This window comes from Gnatocerus cornutus, chromosome 1 (genome assembly GCF_029298725.1).
Source record: "Gnatocerus cornutus isolate USDA-ARS CGAHR chromosome 1, icGnaCorn1.1, whole genome shotgun sequence".
NCBI classification, from domain to species: Eukaryota; Metazoa; Arthropoda; class Insecta; order Coleoptera; family Tenebrionidae; genus Gnatocerus; species Gnatocerus cornutus.
In genome coordinates this window covers 9784388-9802309 of record NC_142233.1, presented here as the reverse complement: position 1 = coordinate 9802309, position 17922 = coordinate 9784388, and the positions used below count along the sequence as shown (strand labels likewise).

At 35.6% G+C, this 17922-nt stretch overlaps 2 protein-coding genes across 2 annotated transcripts in view; one reads left to right on the top strand and one right to left on the bottom strand.

Annotated features, from left to right (window-relative positions):
• Nucleotides 1–6398, top strand: part of sha (shavenoid) — an 82674-nt gene extending 76276 nt beyond the window's left edge. Inside the window, exons 5-10 of the mRNA XM_088032923.1 lie at nt 2733–2866; nt 2922–3090; nt 3151–3494; nt 3552–3794; nt 3840–5020; nt 5075–6398. Of these exons, the coding sequence (XP_087889049.1) occupies nt 2733–2866; nt 2922–3090; nt 3151–3494; nt 3552–3794; nt 3840–5020; nt 5075–5885 (2882 nt within the window). The 3' untranslated portion in view covers nt 5886–6398. The remainder of the gene's footprint in view (nt 1–2732; nt 2867–2921; nt 3091–3150; nt 3495–3551; nt 3795–3839; nt 5021–5074) is intronic.
• LOC148180241 (uncharacterized) overlaps nt 6389–17922 on the bottom strand; it is a 37158-nt gene continuing 25624 nt past the window's right edge. The window contains exons 3-4 of the mRNA XM_088032937.1: nt 6747–7283; nt 6389–6698 (exon numbers count right to left, since the gene is read on the bottom strand). Coding sequence (XP_087889063.1) covers nt 6446–6698; nt 6747–7283 — 790 coding nt within the window. The 3' untranslated portion in view covers nt 6389–6445. The remainder of the gene's footprint in view (nt 6699–6746; nt 7284–17922) is intronic.

Genomic DNA, 17922 nt, shown 5'->3' with positions numbered 1-17922 from the left:
ATTATTACAACACTAGTGCTGCAAAAACTTGTTAATAACACGATGATAATTCAATGTCATGGGCTACCGTTTTGTCACATCGGAATTTTTACAAAGATTTAGATTTTTTGAATTTTTTCTATTCTTGTTTTATCAAAATTTCCCAATTTCCCAAATCACTTTCGACAGCTCAGGTCTTTAGATTCTTTAGAGTTTCCGATATTCTTTCGATTTAGAAATTTAGATTCATCTTTTTATTCTGTTCTTTTTTAATTTAAAATCGGTAAGCAGGATGGCCAATAACTCGCAACCCAGAAAAAACAGGCACATGTAGACAGCTATACGAAACCAAAATTTCGAAACGAAAAATCTTTAAAGCAAAAGATAATGAAGAAGACGGTAGTCAATCACGATCGCTGAACCGACGATGATGGACTGCGAGGGGTTTGCGAGGGGTTTGCTATAATTTTTAGGATACGCAAAATAAAGCGTACTGTTGTCATTTTTTTTTTGATGCTCAGGAAAAAGAAATGGTCGTTTATTTCAACGCCATTCTATCAGTTTTGGTCTCGAATTGGCAATCTGTATTGATACCTTCCCTTTTCTCGAGGTCATAAATTATCTGAGCTACTCTATATAACCACCATTTGATTATTTCTCAGTCCTTAAATGCATTGAACCCTCAGATTCGGTGAGTCCTTTCTCTATAAATTTTCGATAAGTGGAATTTCTAATTTTCGGTAGTCGCTAGATTGTCCAGAAATTGATGTTTTCAAAATTCTCTTAAATTTTCGAATTAGAGTTATTAAGACAAGACAATCGAGATCGTGTTTAAATACGAGAGACCGCAAGAAGCTAGTATTTAATACACGGAGATTTTTAATTTATTACAAAACACGTGTTGACTTCAGGAACGGAAATCATAAAAAACATTACCTACTTGCCAATAGTAACGTCTTTTAAAAAGCCTTAATATACGCTGCTAGTGGCAATTTATCCTTACAAAACCCTAAAATACGTTGCTATTGATAAAAGTAATAAGAATAAGTTTATAGCCTTTTTTTAATCTCCATGCTCTAGTAAAATTTTTAATACTGTGATTTTATATGTGAAATTCAAATACACGAAATACATACGTATAGCATAGAAAAGGATATATAATAGTCGTCATAGATGTTGAAATGGGAAATTTTATCTTAGCTTAAAGTTGTGATTGCACTTTTAACTTATTATTTGACGGTGCCATAATTACCTAACAGATAAAGGAACTGTAAATAAAACTTAAAATTCGTGATGAGATTTGTTAATGCCCATCCGTTCGTTTGGTTGGATTTAGTTTTCATGAGCTCTACTTTCTTTACATATTTTCACTAGATTTTAGACGTTCACTTAGAACAAGCTTAAAACAAAAAGTTCTTGTATTCTATATATTCCTTTAATTGATGCGCATATTTAAAATATTTTGTATCCCGAGAAACTTTCAATTCTTTGATTCTTTTTATTATGTTTACTTATTCAATCTATTGAAAAAACTTATTTTCTTGATATTCTTAAGATTTTTTGTTGTTTAAGATCTTAGAGTCAAATGTATTTTATTTTTTGAGCCAAAAATTTAGAAAATACAAAAATTTAAAAAAGAAGCACTTATTTAAACATTAAATTGTCAAATTTCAAAAGATTTGTTTAGAATTTCCGCAATTTCCAAAGTTCTCTAGTTTTTTTTATAAAACTTCGTGGAAGATTTTATCTCCTGCAATTCACTAGAATTTTCTAAGATACTTAGGAATGTCCTTGACAATTTTTAGAATTCTATAGGTATCTCTATGGGTTTTGTAATCGTATATTAAAGAACGTGTTTTATAATGGCCAATTTGGTGCACAAGTTCCCGGTGTACAAAACGAGCCGCAGATTTATCTGTTTTGAAATAAGCAAAAAATGTTATTTCGTTGTCATTTTTTTGTAAAATGGAAAATAAACTTTTTTTCCCTCTTGTGAACTCATTCCGGGGACATACTGTAGATACCTATAAACGACTCCAAATTGAGTACTCTAATGGACCTATTAAAGCGGCAAATTCGAAAAATATTCTACGAGATTCCTTTTTAGGATGCTAAAATTTCTCAAACACTATTTGAAACCTTTATCCTAGATTTTAAAAGACACGATAGTTATTATTGAAGATACAAATTCTAAAAGTAATTTTTATTGCATGAGTCGGAATGAAGAGGCTTTTAACACGTGTATCTTACAACGTTTTATCTTCTATGCTCCATTTATAGCTTATAAAAGAGCTTATTAGAAATCAACGATTAAATGTAAAAAAAAATACATTTGCTAGCTACTTCGACGTATCTGTACAATACCTACTCATGGCAAATGTACATTCTATGCGAATTTTATACTATACTTTTTCTACGACTGTTTGTGTGTATTTTCCACCTAACCTAACAGGTGCAAATTTCGTACATTGTACACTAGTTGCTACAAATGCAAAGAACTAAAGAGTAAATACATATACATGGAATACTAAAAAGTTAAAAGAAAAATCAAATAAAACCTCAAAATTTTCTAAATATCGAAAATATAGAATATCTTTAATGACATTTTTGAACGACAATTGGAGACTGGTCTTATTTTATAAATTATAATTAATAAAAACTACTTTTAATTTTATTTTCACTCTAAAAAAAAAACCTTTCTTACTTCCATTAAGTCGTGACAAAATAATTACGTTTGCTATGTTCGCTTCCAGGCATTCAAACTCCGGTGTGTGCAGTTTCCGGTGCAAAATTCCTCACAGATTCCGGCTGGGTCGACCTCCGGAATCCCGTTGACACCGACGTACCATTCCGTTTGTTCCGCGATGAAGGCCGGACTTTCCTACAGGTAAACCAACAAAACGTCTAACTCTTCCTCAATTTACTTGAAATGTCGTTCAAAGTGGGTCGGCGAGTCGGACCTCCGCACCAAGATGTCCGGAAGATTGGTACTCGTCTATCTCATGTGCCGGGAACTGGCGACAACGGAGCCTCTCACACCCACTGGTTACACACTTTTCTCGCCTTGTGTCGCCTTCAGAGTCGTGGGATCACCGACCAAATATTTAAGCAGTAAGAACTACTTTGCGTCTCTGGTAAAATTGGTACTATAAAGTTAATACTTTCTTCCAGATGTTAGCGAGGTGGCGTTTTCCCTAGATACTCAGTCTTCTTCCGGTGACTCTAACCGCCTCAGCGTGTCTGAGTATGTCGCTATTGGAACATGTAGCGTCCTCCTCGGGCTAATTTACGTCGCTTCCGTTTTCCTTTACGTGCATTTACGTAAACGTAACAAGAACCGCAAACCAGTTAGCCAAAATTTGAACACTGCCCAAGAGGGGATTGTGAAAAATAACCCTCTGTTGAAAATGACTCATTTTCAACCCCCAGACGCCATCTACAGCGAGTCCACGAGTTCTGACGCGGAACTCACACCGGACGTGGTGCAACACGGAGAAGACAAAAAGACTAAAACTGTGCGTACTTTTAATGGTATTTAATTACCGTACTAATTGACTAATTGAATATTACAGGCGCAAATTACTTCGGCTCTTATCCACTCTCAATATCAACGAAGTCATAGTTTTCCGTTGACTTTTGGTGAAGCTAACCATCAGGACCCCACCTCCATTGAAAAATTACCTGAAGAAAACGTTTCCATTGTCGAAACGTTGGAAGGGCGCGACGAACGAATCGATTCGTTGAAAGCGCTCTCGGGGACTGTAAGAAGGAAATTGTACTTCAATCCCGCTTACTTCGATCCCCAACTGTTAATGGTAAGCATAAAAAAGTTGATGACATCATCTGACACTTTTTATCAGGCGCCACCTCCCGCCGCCCTGGAATTCCTGGCCAAAATCCGGGAAGTTATAGCAATAGCCAAGCAGAAGATGGCGGCCAAAAGATTCGCACCCAGCCTCATGGGAATCCCCGAAGAAGAGAACAGCTTTAGCGTGGAGTCCGTTTACGACAACCCCAAACCAGCCATGAGTCGTAACAGCAGTATGATCAGCCTCAAGCGGGAAAACTCTCGCAGAAAAACGTGCTCGGGTTGTCCAGGTTGCCAACCCCAAAATTTGGGGCGCCTCTGTGGTAAAATTCCGGATCTTCCGTCTCTAGGTGCCTGCCAGAATTGTACCACTGGCGACTGCAAGCAACGGAGTATTCGCAAGTGGTTGGAAAATGTCCCGATTTTAAAAGACCAAGAGGATATCTATGGACGAACGCCGAAGAGGTTGAGGTCGCCCACTAGGTCGCTTCCAGATTGCCCGGTGGTACGCACGTTGTCTCCAAGACCGGCTTCCGAGAGGGCGGTATCTCCACTCAGCGACCAGTCGGAGAAGAGCCGTCGGAAAATTTTAAAACCGAAAAACCCACCTCCACCACCACCTTCTAGTGAACATCAGTATGATTCCGTTCCCGAGCAGCGGATGAGTTTGCCACCACCAGACATGATCCACGAAGCGATGGTGGTTGATCGGAGCGACGAAATTCGAATTCCCACTTTGACGAAGAAGCAGATGAAAGCGGTGATTGAAGAATTTGCCATCCAAAGAGGAATCAGCGTTGATCCATCGACTCGGAGGATTGAGTATGAGACAGACAGTCTGGAGAGGTCGGGAAATAAAGGATATAGTACCCCCAGCGAGTACGCGGAGTTGTCGTCTTCGCAGCCGAGTCCTAGTTTGAGTACAGCCTTGCCCATGGACGAAGAAATGACCATTCGCAACGCCGTTTTGGACAAAAATGGAGAAAACATGACCATTAACACAATTTCGAAAGGTGGTACAGATGATGACCACGACTACGAATTGATTGTCTTGAAGAAGGGCTCACTTAAGAAGCAGAGCTTCTACAAGCTGCCGGAATTGCTACAAAGATCAAATGGGTACAGTTTGGTGAGCGAGGTGTACGTCAACAACGGCTACAACTACAGCAGCGCCCCCTCGTCTCCGAGCGACTCCAACTGTTCCACTTTCGACAGACGCACCCTTAAAGTTCGGTAAGTCAACATATTTTCCCACTGATCGTCTTGATGTTAAAAGTCTTTTTCCAGCTACGAGGACGGTGAAAAACCCGGAAAACTCCTCATCGAGGTAAAAGACTGCGCCGACCACTACATCCCAGTGCACGACTCCGACGGCTTCGAACCCGACACTCTTGACCGCAAGCCCGCCAAGTTAAAACTCAAACCCGACGACGAATACATCGACTCCTTGGAGCGTCCCTCCAGAATCCTGCTCAGAAGCAACGGCAGCTTCAAGAAAGCCTCCTCGCCGCTCCCTTCTCAAAACAGCGGTAATTTTAACAGAGTCTTTGGCAGCCTCCGAGAGATCTACGAAGCGAAGACAAAAAAGACTCTAGAAGGTCGGATGTTGACGCTCGAGGATCGCCACTCAAAGAGGCAACGGCGTCTCACCACCATCGGCAATATCGTTCCTCCCGACTTGATTCCGCCTCCTCCTCTGGATGGCTCGCCCATCTACGAGAAACCAAAGCCACCAAGAAAAGTCCTCCCAGGCGGCGAGCCCGGAAAACCTCCTCTACCTCCAAAAAACGTGATTGGCAGGAGTGTCAACAGGAATATGGGAGGTAAAGTTGGCACTCCTGAGATGAAATGGCGCAAACAGGAAGATCCTGGATATTTAAGTGACTCGAGTGGTTCCCCGAAAGGGAAAAGTGAGAGTGAGGAAAGTCTGGATGGACACAGCGAATCTGGCGCTGAAAGCGTCGAAACGCATTCAGTTTTTTTTGGAACTTTCCGTAAGCCGAACTTCCTCGCGTTCGGCTCTATGGACAGTGGCGTAGATAGTATGAAGGAGTCTCAACATAAGATATTTATAGTTAACGAGAGGTCGTTTTCTTAAAACGATCTCCCATCTTCTTATTCTTTTGTATGTGATATAGTTTAAGCGGGCCGGAAGTGCAATCTTAGTCGATAATTGATGCAATATTAGGTTTAGTTAGGTTAAGGCGGCAACACACTGCTGTTCAACGCAGCTCGAGCCAAATAATTCTAGGTTAGATTAGAATCATGTGCAATTTTTGCTACCTTACTGTAATGGAGTACCTTAAGAAAATTTCACTCGCGTGATATCCAGTGCAATCAGTTCACGTGCAATATTTTATGTAGAGGATTAGTTTTATTTATATTATTTTAGTAAATTATATTCGTCCATAAGTATTTCAACACATGTATATACGAATTTGCAGATGGCGTAACGTGCAAGCTTCCACGTACCTGTGTTGTATAAAGTTGGGATTTGGGTCCAGGCTGGTACGGTTAGGAGGGTGGTGGTTTTTACTCGGTTTTGACTCGCCCTGTATATTTTGTTACATTACAAAAATAATATATTCTTGTTAAACACCGTTTTTTCATTTAACTTTCAACTTTATTTAACACAAAAGTAAAGAAAATTCTTCGGTTCTAACAGTCCCGTTTCTTGTTAATTCTTGCAACTAACACGTCGCTATCACTTTCTAAGTCCACCATCCTCAACATCAACTTCAAATCATCAGAAAGTTGACTCAATTCACTCATTTTACCAAGCGTCGCCTTTAACTCATTTGTAAGCTCATCCAAACTTAAGTCAGGTTGATGGTAAGACTTTGGAACGATGATCGCCCCCTTCATGTGCTGGTGTAAATAGTGCAACAATAGCATTGTTACTTCAACGTTTCTACAAAACAAATTTAACAAAAATTCAATTTGAAGCCTTGAAACTCACTTGCAATAGGTAACGAGGTGTGGCTTCCCCTTCAATTCCTCCACTTCAAGCACCGCTCCATCGAACAAAGGAGATATGTTCTGTACTAAAAACAATTTTCGCTCCGACCCTAAATTAATTTTACACAGAGAACAATCAACTTCTAAACGAAATGTAACATTCTTTGGAGCAACCACCACAAAGTCGTGTTTTTCGCCGCTGAATATTAAAGCCAGAACGTCTTTGATGTCGCCGTCGATGACTTTGTAAAGATGAACAATGGCGGAGTTCTCGGTGACATCTTGTGGCGTTAATTCAATAGCCGTCGGAAACTTGAGAAGAATTTTTCTGTTGTTTGATTGAAAGGTAACGGAACCGGAAAGCATGTGGGAGAGGCGATCGGTAAAACGAGGAATGGGGAAGACAATGATAATTCGACCGGAGCAAGAGAGGGAAGAAGTGGGTTTTAACGGGTCTGTAGCGGCAATTACGTAAGAGTTGTAGGTAAAAGCTGAGGACGATGTGGAGTCGAAAATTACCACAAAGTCGTTTAAAACTCTGAAAAAGAAAGAAAAGTGATTTTTAAGATGACTGGGAAGTTGTAAATTTACCGCTGGTTCAATTATTGTATTAATTTTTAATTAGCTCCGGCAATAATGATCGTAAATCTTCTAAGGTAATACTTAGGGAAGTATAACTACTGACATTATAACTAAGTAACATGTAAGAGCTCTTAATAAACGTGAATAGTTTCGACGCCAGCTGTTTGTCTTACCAACATCGACAGTGTTACTACCGATTTATCTTAGTTTGGCAGTTTTATCTTCTGTTGCAATTTCTTATATTCAACAGCCTAACGTTTATGGGTCATTCCTTAACTTAATAATCGTAAACAAATAATAAAACTTCTCGAAAAGTTAATAAGTCTCGTTCTGAAGACTATTTAAGTCCTCTTTGAGCCACTAGAACAAATGTGACTTTTCAATTTATTTGCAACTTTCTTTGTATACATGCGATAAATTTTCCTGGTTAAACAAACATGAGACGAGAAAATTGTGGCAATTTTTTAGTTTTTGGGATTTAGATTAAGTCCAATAAGAACTTTGTAATTCATGGCCGGAAGGAAAATCAATTACTGATCTCCTTCAATAGATAAAAAAAAAATTTGAGTACCTTTTCTGAAAGTTGAGATTTTCTGATCAAAACAAGGTGCCAAACAATAGCTTTACCTCAAAATATGTAATAAATGTATGTATAAATGTATCATATACCATTTTTTTGTTATGTCACTTTGAAAAATAGTTCAGGTTTATTTAAAATATTAACGTCATAAAGATTCAAAATATATCAGAAAAAAACAAGAATTTAAAAAAACCGCCTACTTTGATGCAAATTTTTACACTTATAAAAATTTGTGCTTTTTACACTAATTTCGAATGAATTGTACTTGAGCTGGGTAATGACTTATTTTGAAAACAATAGTATATTATAATACAAGTTTATAAGCAAGCCTTTAAAACACGCACGACGAGTTTAAGAGCACGACGCGTCAGCGGAGTGCTTTTAACGTCGTAAGTGTTTTAAAGGCGCTTATAAACGAGTGTTATACGCTATTTTTTATTATAACCTATCCATTTACAATCCTTAAGGAGCATTGAAAAATTGTGAATTTACCCAATAAAATTATCGAAGGTTGTTTGCGAATCGTTTTCGTAGAGACGGTTAGCAAACAATTGTTTGTTTACGTTGTTAAGCACATTTTTTCACGTTTGTAAAAATCCGTTCAGGAAATGAGTGAAGATCAGGGTCCGTCAACTCAAAGTATGAGAACTCGGTGCCAGGAATCTAGTTCAATATCCAAAAATTGGCGGCGCTGCACGTTATCTAAATGTCAAATGTCGGTAATGCAGGTTTTTATTCTGGATAAAATGTCAAAAAATTAAATTAACGTCTGTTAACGACATTTTTATACGTGTGAACGCTCAAACTGCTTCAAACGCTTTAAATTAGCAAATCGGTTTCTTTTTATGTAAATTTGGTGAACTAGGTATGTAGTAAAGATAACAATTTTAAATGCTTCAAATTTAAATGACTGTCCTGCGCAGTAACATAAAACGAGTTTAAAACATTTTACGCAGACGCACTATGGGAGACACATCAATTTCAATTGCAGACATGTCTGTCCTTATTTGAAATTAAAATACCACAGTCTTCTGTAAGAAATACGGAAGTATCCATAACATATTGATAATTTCATATCCTAACCTACAAATTTACTACTCATATCCTACAATGATGTAATAAATTAAATACATTATTAATTAGAAAATTATTAAATCATTGGTATCACAATACAAGTTTCGCTCCTAAATTTTTACCGCCCTTTGTAGATTTTGATCAGATAAGTATGTAACCCATAATATTGCTCGTTCTTAAAAGATTCTTTTTTCAAATATTGTGCTTGTATTTCGCCTCCCTGCTCCATATCGCTGGAAAGTGTCTTGGACTACTTTTTCTGTGACGGAAGATGTTCCACTTCCTTACTGCGACTCTGGAGTTACTCGAACTGCTGGTATGGACTCCTGTCCTGGTAGCTTCTCCGCATTTTTTTCTTTCTTCAAATACGGCGAAGTCAACCATCACCGTACTCACCCTCCCGCACTGGAAGTCAAAGATCCAGCATACCGCCTAGAAGTCAACCATCCAGACCCCTCAATCGTGCACAACACTTATTTTTCACCTTCTCTTCCACCGGTCACTACACATTCTGGCGCATAATTCACTGAGCCAATCTAAGGGCATTTATGACTACCAGTTATGTTATAATTATTACCACATATTACTGATTGATTACTTGATCATATACAATATGTAATAAATATGTATTTGTTTTATGGTTTTTAATAAAGGCATTTTTGTGGACAGAGATGAATTAAGGAACCCAAATTATAGCTTCCATGTGTTTCAGATTCATTTAACCTGACTCACTCCTTTTCCCTGTCCTTTTGTGAATTACTCATAAGTGGAAAATTTTGGAAAAGTGATGGCTGAGGTAATTATAGCTCTTATTTAATAAGAATTTTAAATATAATTTTTCTTAATTTATAGGAACTCTCTACTCACTCGTGTTGTTTCATTGGGTGCGGAAATCGGAAAAAACCTCTATTCCGGTTTCCGAACCCGAAACGGTTTTACGAACGGTTTACAAAATGGGTGGAAAATGTGGCCAGTCCCAAGTACCAAAACCTGACTGCTCAAGAAATTTATGAAAGGGGTTTTGTGTGCTATAAGCATTTCACAAATGATGATTTTCTTTTCGGTGGAAAACGCTTAGGACCACTAGCAATACCGCGAAATATTTCTGGTAAATTATTAATTAATGATACTTATATTTTTTTATTTGCAAATGTTTGTTTGAATATATCTAGCTCAACAACAGGACATTTCTGTTTATGAAGATGCAGGTGACAGTATTTCCGAAGGTTTTAACTCTGTTGCAACTGAAGGTATGTACCTAAGATTTGGAGTTTAGTTCTCCTGTTTTATATCAGTCATTTTATTATAAAAAGGTAATTAAAATCCTACTGTTTTATTGTCCCATTGACAATAACTGCAAATTAATTTATGATTCTTTATCTTTAGATTCCAAAAATGAGCCAACAAGTCTTCTGGAAGCGAAACGTAATTATTACATGTTGCTTCAAAATCGTGATTAATAAAATTACTTAATTTTCAGGCATTTCTCATACGCTGAAGCCACGTCGCTTATATACGGTAGAAGAAAAGCGCTTATATAAACTAAGCCAAGCGCTTAAAAAAAGAGTTAGTCGTTTAACAAATAAAATGCGATCAGTCAAGGCGGCAACAGCAATGGCTTCAAATAAGCAGTTTAAAAAAGTTATTAAGGGCATGACAAAGATGCAACAACGATTTTTTGAGAGCCAGATAAGGAATATGGGCCGCAAAACTTTTGGGAGAAGATTTACATTCGAGGACAAGGCAGATGCCATTGTCTTGTGGAAGAGCGGTCCTCGAACCTATAATCTTCTCTCAAAAATGTTTGTGTTGCCTTCAGTCAGCACATTGAAAGCAACTTTTAACAAAGTTCCAGTCCAACCAGGCATCTTAAAACCAGTTTTTGAACTTTTGGGGAAAATGGTCCAGAAGAGGGGTAATGGATTCAAATTTTGTACACTCATTTTTGACGAAATGTCCATCAAACCCCATTTGGACTATTTACCTGAAAAGGACATGGTAATCGGTTTTGAGGATGATGGTTGGACTAGAACGGAACATGTTGCTGATCATGTCACTGTTTTTATGCTTCGGGGGGTTCTCAAGAGGTGGAAGCAACCGGTTGCTTTTGCCTTTTGTAAAGCGACAATGAAAGCGGAAAAAATAATTCGTTTTTTTAAGGCAATTATAGCCGAAGCGGCAGAGATTGGTCTAGATGTCATTGCCTCAGTTTGCGATCAAGGAGCCACCAATTGTAAAGCGATTAATTCTCTTCTTGCGGATTCGAAAATTGGAAATAAAACAAACGATAATGTAATTATCATTAATGGTCATCAGATTATTCCAATTTTCGATCCACCGCATCTTTTAAAGAGTTTGAGAAACAATCTCTTAAATAAAGATTTAAAATTTAATTTCAAAAGTAATGCAATGGTGGCAACTTGGGACCATGTTCGGGAGCAATATCGTGTAGACCAACGCAGAAACTTACGGTGCATACCGAAACTGACATTACATCACGTAGATCCTCGAGATAAAAAAAAAATGAAAGTTTCGTTATGCACCCAAGTTTTTAGCAGGACTGTAGCTTCGACTATGATTGCCGACGCGGGCGGAGAAGGCGGGAGATGTTTATTACCACCTGAAGCACAAGAAACTGCTTGTCTGTTCAACTGTTTGGACCAGATTTTTGATAGCGTCAATGGAGGGTTTGGACATTGTCGTGGAAAACCTCTACGGGAGATGGTTACAATTAAATCTCCTCATTTGCGGCAGTGGATAGAAGGGAAAAAAATGTTTAATGAGATGGAATTTGTGAAATCCAAAGCTGGAGATTTGGTCAGACCTCCAGTTTTAGATGAATGGCGTCGGACTCTGGAAGGCTTTATTTTGATCAAAAAAACTCTCAAAAAACATGGGATCAGCTCGTTTCCAGCACGCGCTTTTAATCAGGATCCCATAGAGAATTTTTTTGGTCAAATAAGGCAATACGGAGTCAGAAACACAAATCCAACTTGCAAAGCGTTTATTCCCTACTTTAAAACGCTGCTAATAAGAAATTTTAATTGTTTTCACTCTCGTGGATTTAATTGCGAGTCAGACGATGACAATCTGGTCCAAACAGTTAGACATTATCTCGAGTCAAACACAAGAAATGATGGTCAGACACGGGCTGCTGTTGATCGATGGTTTCCTCCAGAAGTCGATGATGACGGTGAAGTGAACAACATTCATGTTTTAGGTTACATAGGCGGGTTTCTCATTAATAACATTTCACCTGAAAAGTTTCATTGTGAATTATGTCTATGTAACCTAAAACATTACGGCGATCCCGATCATCTTCATCATAGACTTGTGGAACTAAGGGAATACGACAGTGATAAAAAGCATTTGCAGTACATGAATATTGACGTAATTAAAGTTCTAATAAAAATCTACAATTATGTCAAGATTCTAGTACCATCTGCTATTTACCACTATCATATTTTAGGAAGAGTTATTAGCCACATTCGTTGTTCAATTGATTTTAATTTTCAGAATTGTGAGCACAGTGAAACAATTAAGTCTCAAATTTTTAACACTTTTATAAAGATATATATTTTTCAATATATAAAAGATTTAAACAGAATTTCTTCAGGAAAAACTGCACTTCCTGAAAATTCAAATCAGTTGCAACAAGAAATGCATAATTTGTGGAACCGTTTCCAAAAATAACAAGAAAGAGGCTACACGGGAAACACATTGTATGTAAGAGCATTGAGTATAAAAATAATTTTAATACTCAAGGGTAAGAGTAACAATTACACTGCGTTTTGGTACCCTAAAAACTGTTATGTGCAATAGGTAGATCACATTTTTACGTATGCTTTTAACCCTATCATGTTGCTTTTAAAAGCTACTGGTATGTCTTTTCAATAATACCAATTTTCAAATTGGATTCTTAAATCAAATAGCTATATCTTTGTTAGTAATAAACCTTTTTTTATTTAAAACTAAAGTTTTTACATTGTTTAAATACAATTAATTCAAAATTAAGATAAAAAAGAACAAATTTTTGTGAGTGTAAAAATTCGCATCAAAGTAGACGCCTAAACATGATAAACTGCATATTATTTTTTTTGTTTTTGTCATCCTTGTTTTTCCTGATATATTTTAATATTTATATCCATAAATACGTTAATATCTTTAAATAAACCTGGAAAAGAATTTCTTTTCTATGGTTTTTAACTATTTTTTAAATTGACATAACAAAAAAAATGATACGGAATACAAAGTTTTTGAGGTAAAAATATCGTTTGGCACTTTGTTTAGGTGACAACATAGCAATTTTAAAAAAGGATACTCAAAATTAGTTTGTGCACTGTTATTATTCCAATCTGGTTCTCGTCAAATTTCTTTGTAAAAATTGGTTACTTAATTAACTCTTTGTTCATTTAATTTATCTTAGTTATATTTGCTTATTGACAGTTATTCAGAGAAGATGACCCATTTCGAAACTCTATTCTTTAGATAATAAACATTCTGTTCTAAAACCCCTCAAATAAAAGATTGTAAAAACATTTTTCTGTTTAATCGTTAGTATTTATTGCGACGTTTAAATATTGACACCTGAGCTGGACCTGCCCCTAATTAATTGTGTTAAACATTTATTATATACACATTAACTATTTTATATCTAAAATCTATTTGCACTTGTTCGTTGTTAGTTTTTACATTTAGAGTCGGTTTACAAAATAATTCAATTAAAATTAAGTTAATCCTGCTAATTTGATTATTTTTACATGATTTTAATTTTTACTTTTAACATGATTTTAAGTATAGTTTATTGAAATTTAAGTTTTAAATTTAGTTTTTGTAAACCGGACCTTAGTTTTAAAATTAATAATTTTATTTTAAAGTTTTTAAATAATTGATATTGCTGATTCAAAAACAGTAAAAAAGGCTAATAAAGACATTTCTTCTAAAATTGCTTTTACTCTTCCCGCAAAAATTATTAAGAAACTTGACGATATTTTGATCCACACCTTTTAATTTAACATGGTAAGTTTTCCGTTTTTAGATGTTCAAAACTGATCTATTGTGTTATTGTTATGCTTACCTCTTCCTATTATTGGTTCGTGCAGTATTTAATGTTATTCTACGTTAAGCAATAAAAAAAATCCAAAACGGAGATACCTAATTGATGTTCCATTGTTAAATTGTGCAATATCCAAAAAATATGTGGCGCTGCTAAAAAGGCTCCTTGATATGTTCATATTTATGGAAAAAATTGAAGCATGTTATTTTCCATGAAAATATGACTATTAGGGAGAATCGCTAATGGAGTAAGGAGGGAAGAAAGAGTTACTGAAGACAACAGCAAAAGCGCAGCACAAGTGCATCAAGTTCGAATCCCGGCGAGAGCGTACTTTTGACAGTTTTTTTTCAATTTAGTTCCATATCCAAAAATTGGATGGCGCCACATTCATAGGAGACAACGGTAACTACGAAGCTGACGTTCTATTTTATAAACAAAAACCTTTTCTATGGTGAAGATATTAAAAGGCTAGCAGAACATGCCGAACTTCGATTAATTCTGAATCTATCCGACGCTGAGAAGTATACTGGTCATCCTTTCCGACGAACTTCATACGATTATGGCAAACAGTGGTGGCCATCGATGAGTTGAAACGTCAGGTGAGATGGAAATCCTCGAGTGTGGCTAGTAGCTATATTGAAGACTTTAAACAAAATAGTTGTTTCCAAACGCATTGCTGGTGTTCTGAACACATCGGTTGCTAATCAACTTCATCAAGAGCTATGGACGTCCAACAGAAGAATGAAAATGAAAAAGCTTCTACTAGTTATAAATTAGAAGCAACAAACAACAGTAACCAGCTTCAAGCGGCCGGCTTTGAAATTTCAAACAATAGTAATTGTAATTTTCATGTTTATATTATAAATAAAAATTGGTCCTGACATTTCACTATTTCTTGTTACCTAGACGACTTTAAAGCTTTAGTGTTTTAAAGAGCCCTTTTTGCACGCTTTTGCGTGTTTTAATTTAGAATTATGATGCAAGTATAATAAAAAAAAAGTTTTAATACATACTTGCAATATACCTATAACCTACTTGATTTAAAAATTAAATTAAAAAATTGGTATTTTTAAAAAGACATCCCCATAACTTCTAAACGCGACATGATAGAGAATTTAGGTAAACGGTATTTGTCGTATAAAAATGTAACTACTTAATGCACCTAACAGTTTTGAGGGTACCAAAACCTTTGACACGCAGTGTAATTAGAACTGAACGTCGAGAAGAAGTGGTGATGTGCCGCCTTTAAGTAAACGTTAACTCTACTATAAGGTAAGTAACATCAAGTGTCAAATTTGACAAGTTGTCTTCGCTCTAGTTGCATTAAAATAACTGGATCCAGTATTTGTTTTAAATTCCGGCAGTTCAACTAGAATTGATTCTTCTAACACTTTTACTCTTACTGACTTTAAATTTTTGCGTAATCTCTAATTAAATTACTTATCCTCAAAATTTGACACTGTAAAAATGTTCACTATTTGAGGTAAGTGGCAAATTGTGACTAGATTCTTGTCTTGCATACTGAAGGTTATATTGTTTTATAGAGACCCTGTATTTAATTAAATTGATTGTAAAATTGCGATTTGAACACAAGAAAGATACTCCCTCCGTTCGGAAATAAGTATCCGATTTTAATTTTTCTTGTGAAATAAAGTTTTGTTAAGGAAGATCTGAAAACAACTATGACTGACCTGACCTGCCCTGACCTGACCTGACAGTTACATCCATATTTAATGTGACTGTACGTGCAATTTTGCCAGTTGTTGTGTTTTTCCGACCGTAATAAATAATTCATTTGTTCGTCATTTGAACTAAAAAATTAAAACACCGGTTTGAAGAGAATATGGAAACTGCCAACGAAAGATAAACCCTAATAACCTAAACATAACCGAAAATGTACCTTTTACAAGAAAGCTTAAAGGGTGTTTTAAAGAATGTTTTAATCAAGAATGCTAAAAATTCAATTGTTGGATGATTTTCTATAAGCAGTCGGTTTTTAAGTGTTTATAAGTAATATAACTTGTAATTTTTTTATAATAATAAATTGTGACAAACATACATATTTTTTAAAAAGTGGACTTATTTTCAAACAGGTAAAAAGTTCAAATCGTACACTAATTTCCGAACAAAAGAAGTATAAAAAATGTAGATTGCAGTAGTGAGAGATGCAATAGATAGAGCAGACTTCTCTACCGATTGCCAATTCTTTGTTAGTCTTTTTATTCCCACCTTTTCCTACCCCAATAATTATTCAGTGGTACACGGCAATTTCTGCTGAAAACTGTAAAAGAAAAATTGTCGGAAACGGGGACGTTTTGGAACGCGAAATTTGGCCATTATATCACTGATATTGAGGTTAAAATATTTGTATTTTATTCGGATTCACCCTGTGGATCAAATACAAATTTTAGAATTCAACATTTTGTACAAATATTCCCAACTCTGACAATTTTAGTGCTGTAGTCGTCAAACTTAGACAGATTGCCATGTTTGAGTTGTTTATTGACTCCACTAAATAACCAATTTATAGAGCTAAAAATACAAACTTTAGAAATTCTCAATTTCAAGAGAAACAAAAAATATTCAACATTTAAAACCAAAATTCGACAATTTTAGTTCTCTAGCTGTCAAACTTGAACAAGTTGCTATTTTTAGGTTGTTCATTAGCTAACTCCTTTAAATTAGTAAATTATAGAGCAAAAAATACCAATAACTAGTTAAATACAGAAAGAAATGTAAACAAAAATTAATTTAATTTAATTTAATTCCACGAACGGTTTTAGACAAAACAAATTTTTATAAGTACGTTATCGCCATGAACAAAATAAAAAACATATAAGAGAATTAATTGAAATACGTGTCTGGCTACCACCAGAAGCAATAAAAGATGTTTCGATAAGCCTGACGTTATCAGGGACGTAACGAAACAAACCACAGAATTTCATGAAACCCGTGGAGTTTGAAATATGAAAGGTGCTTGTGTCGAGACCAAACTTCTTTTACATTATCGGTATAAGCGACACTCCCTCCTTATCTTCTTGATTATAGCCCAAAATCTCAGTTTCCTTCATCCATAACCTACTTACGCACTCTGATAAAAAACATTTGCAGGAAATTTATAAAGTAGTTCTAAAAGATAGCAAAGTTCGGTTAAAATTAACCAAAAAGTTTATTAGCGCACTCAACTTTGAATTACTTTTGTAATGATGTAACGGGTGTTCCACGGATTGCTGAACATAAAAGAAATCGATTTTTTCCCTGCTCTCCGGAGTCTCCAACTTAAGTTCGGTTAATAAAGAGTTCTTGTGCTTTTGAATAAAGATTTTATTTATTTTATGACTCAACGTTGTTACGACATTAATCAATAAATCGAATCCAAAAACGTGAAATTTTGAAATTTCGAAGTATAAGAATTGAAAATTAAGTCAAAACAAACCTTATTTTTTTACTTGCAGTATTGTAAATATGCTTTCCAAAGCAATTTTATGGTCAAGTTTACTGTTGGCACTTCTTATGACTTCAACAAGTGAGGTTTGTTTGAAAGGCTTTAATTTCAAAGGGAAGTTTTAAACTAGAAGTTTTTTAGCCGATTTGTCGTAAATATCAAATGCCAAAAATGGGCTTTAGAGCTAAGATCTGCTAAAGAAAAATATTATGTTCAACAATCCGTAGAACACCCGGTACTACAAAGGTGCCCAAAGAAAACAGAAAAAAGCCCAAAAACTTACAAATTTTTTTATTTAAACAATACTTTGGTGTATAATCTTTATTATAATACGGTTACTTTCTTTCTAAATGCCCTTTATAGTCGCCAATGTAACCTGAATTGCCAAACCAGCGCAAAAAAAAGATTGAAAAATGTACTTTGCAATTCAAAACCAATAA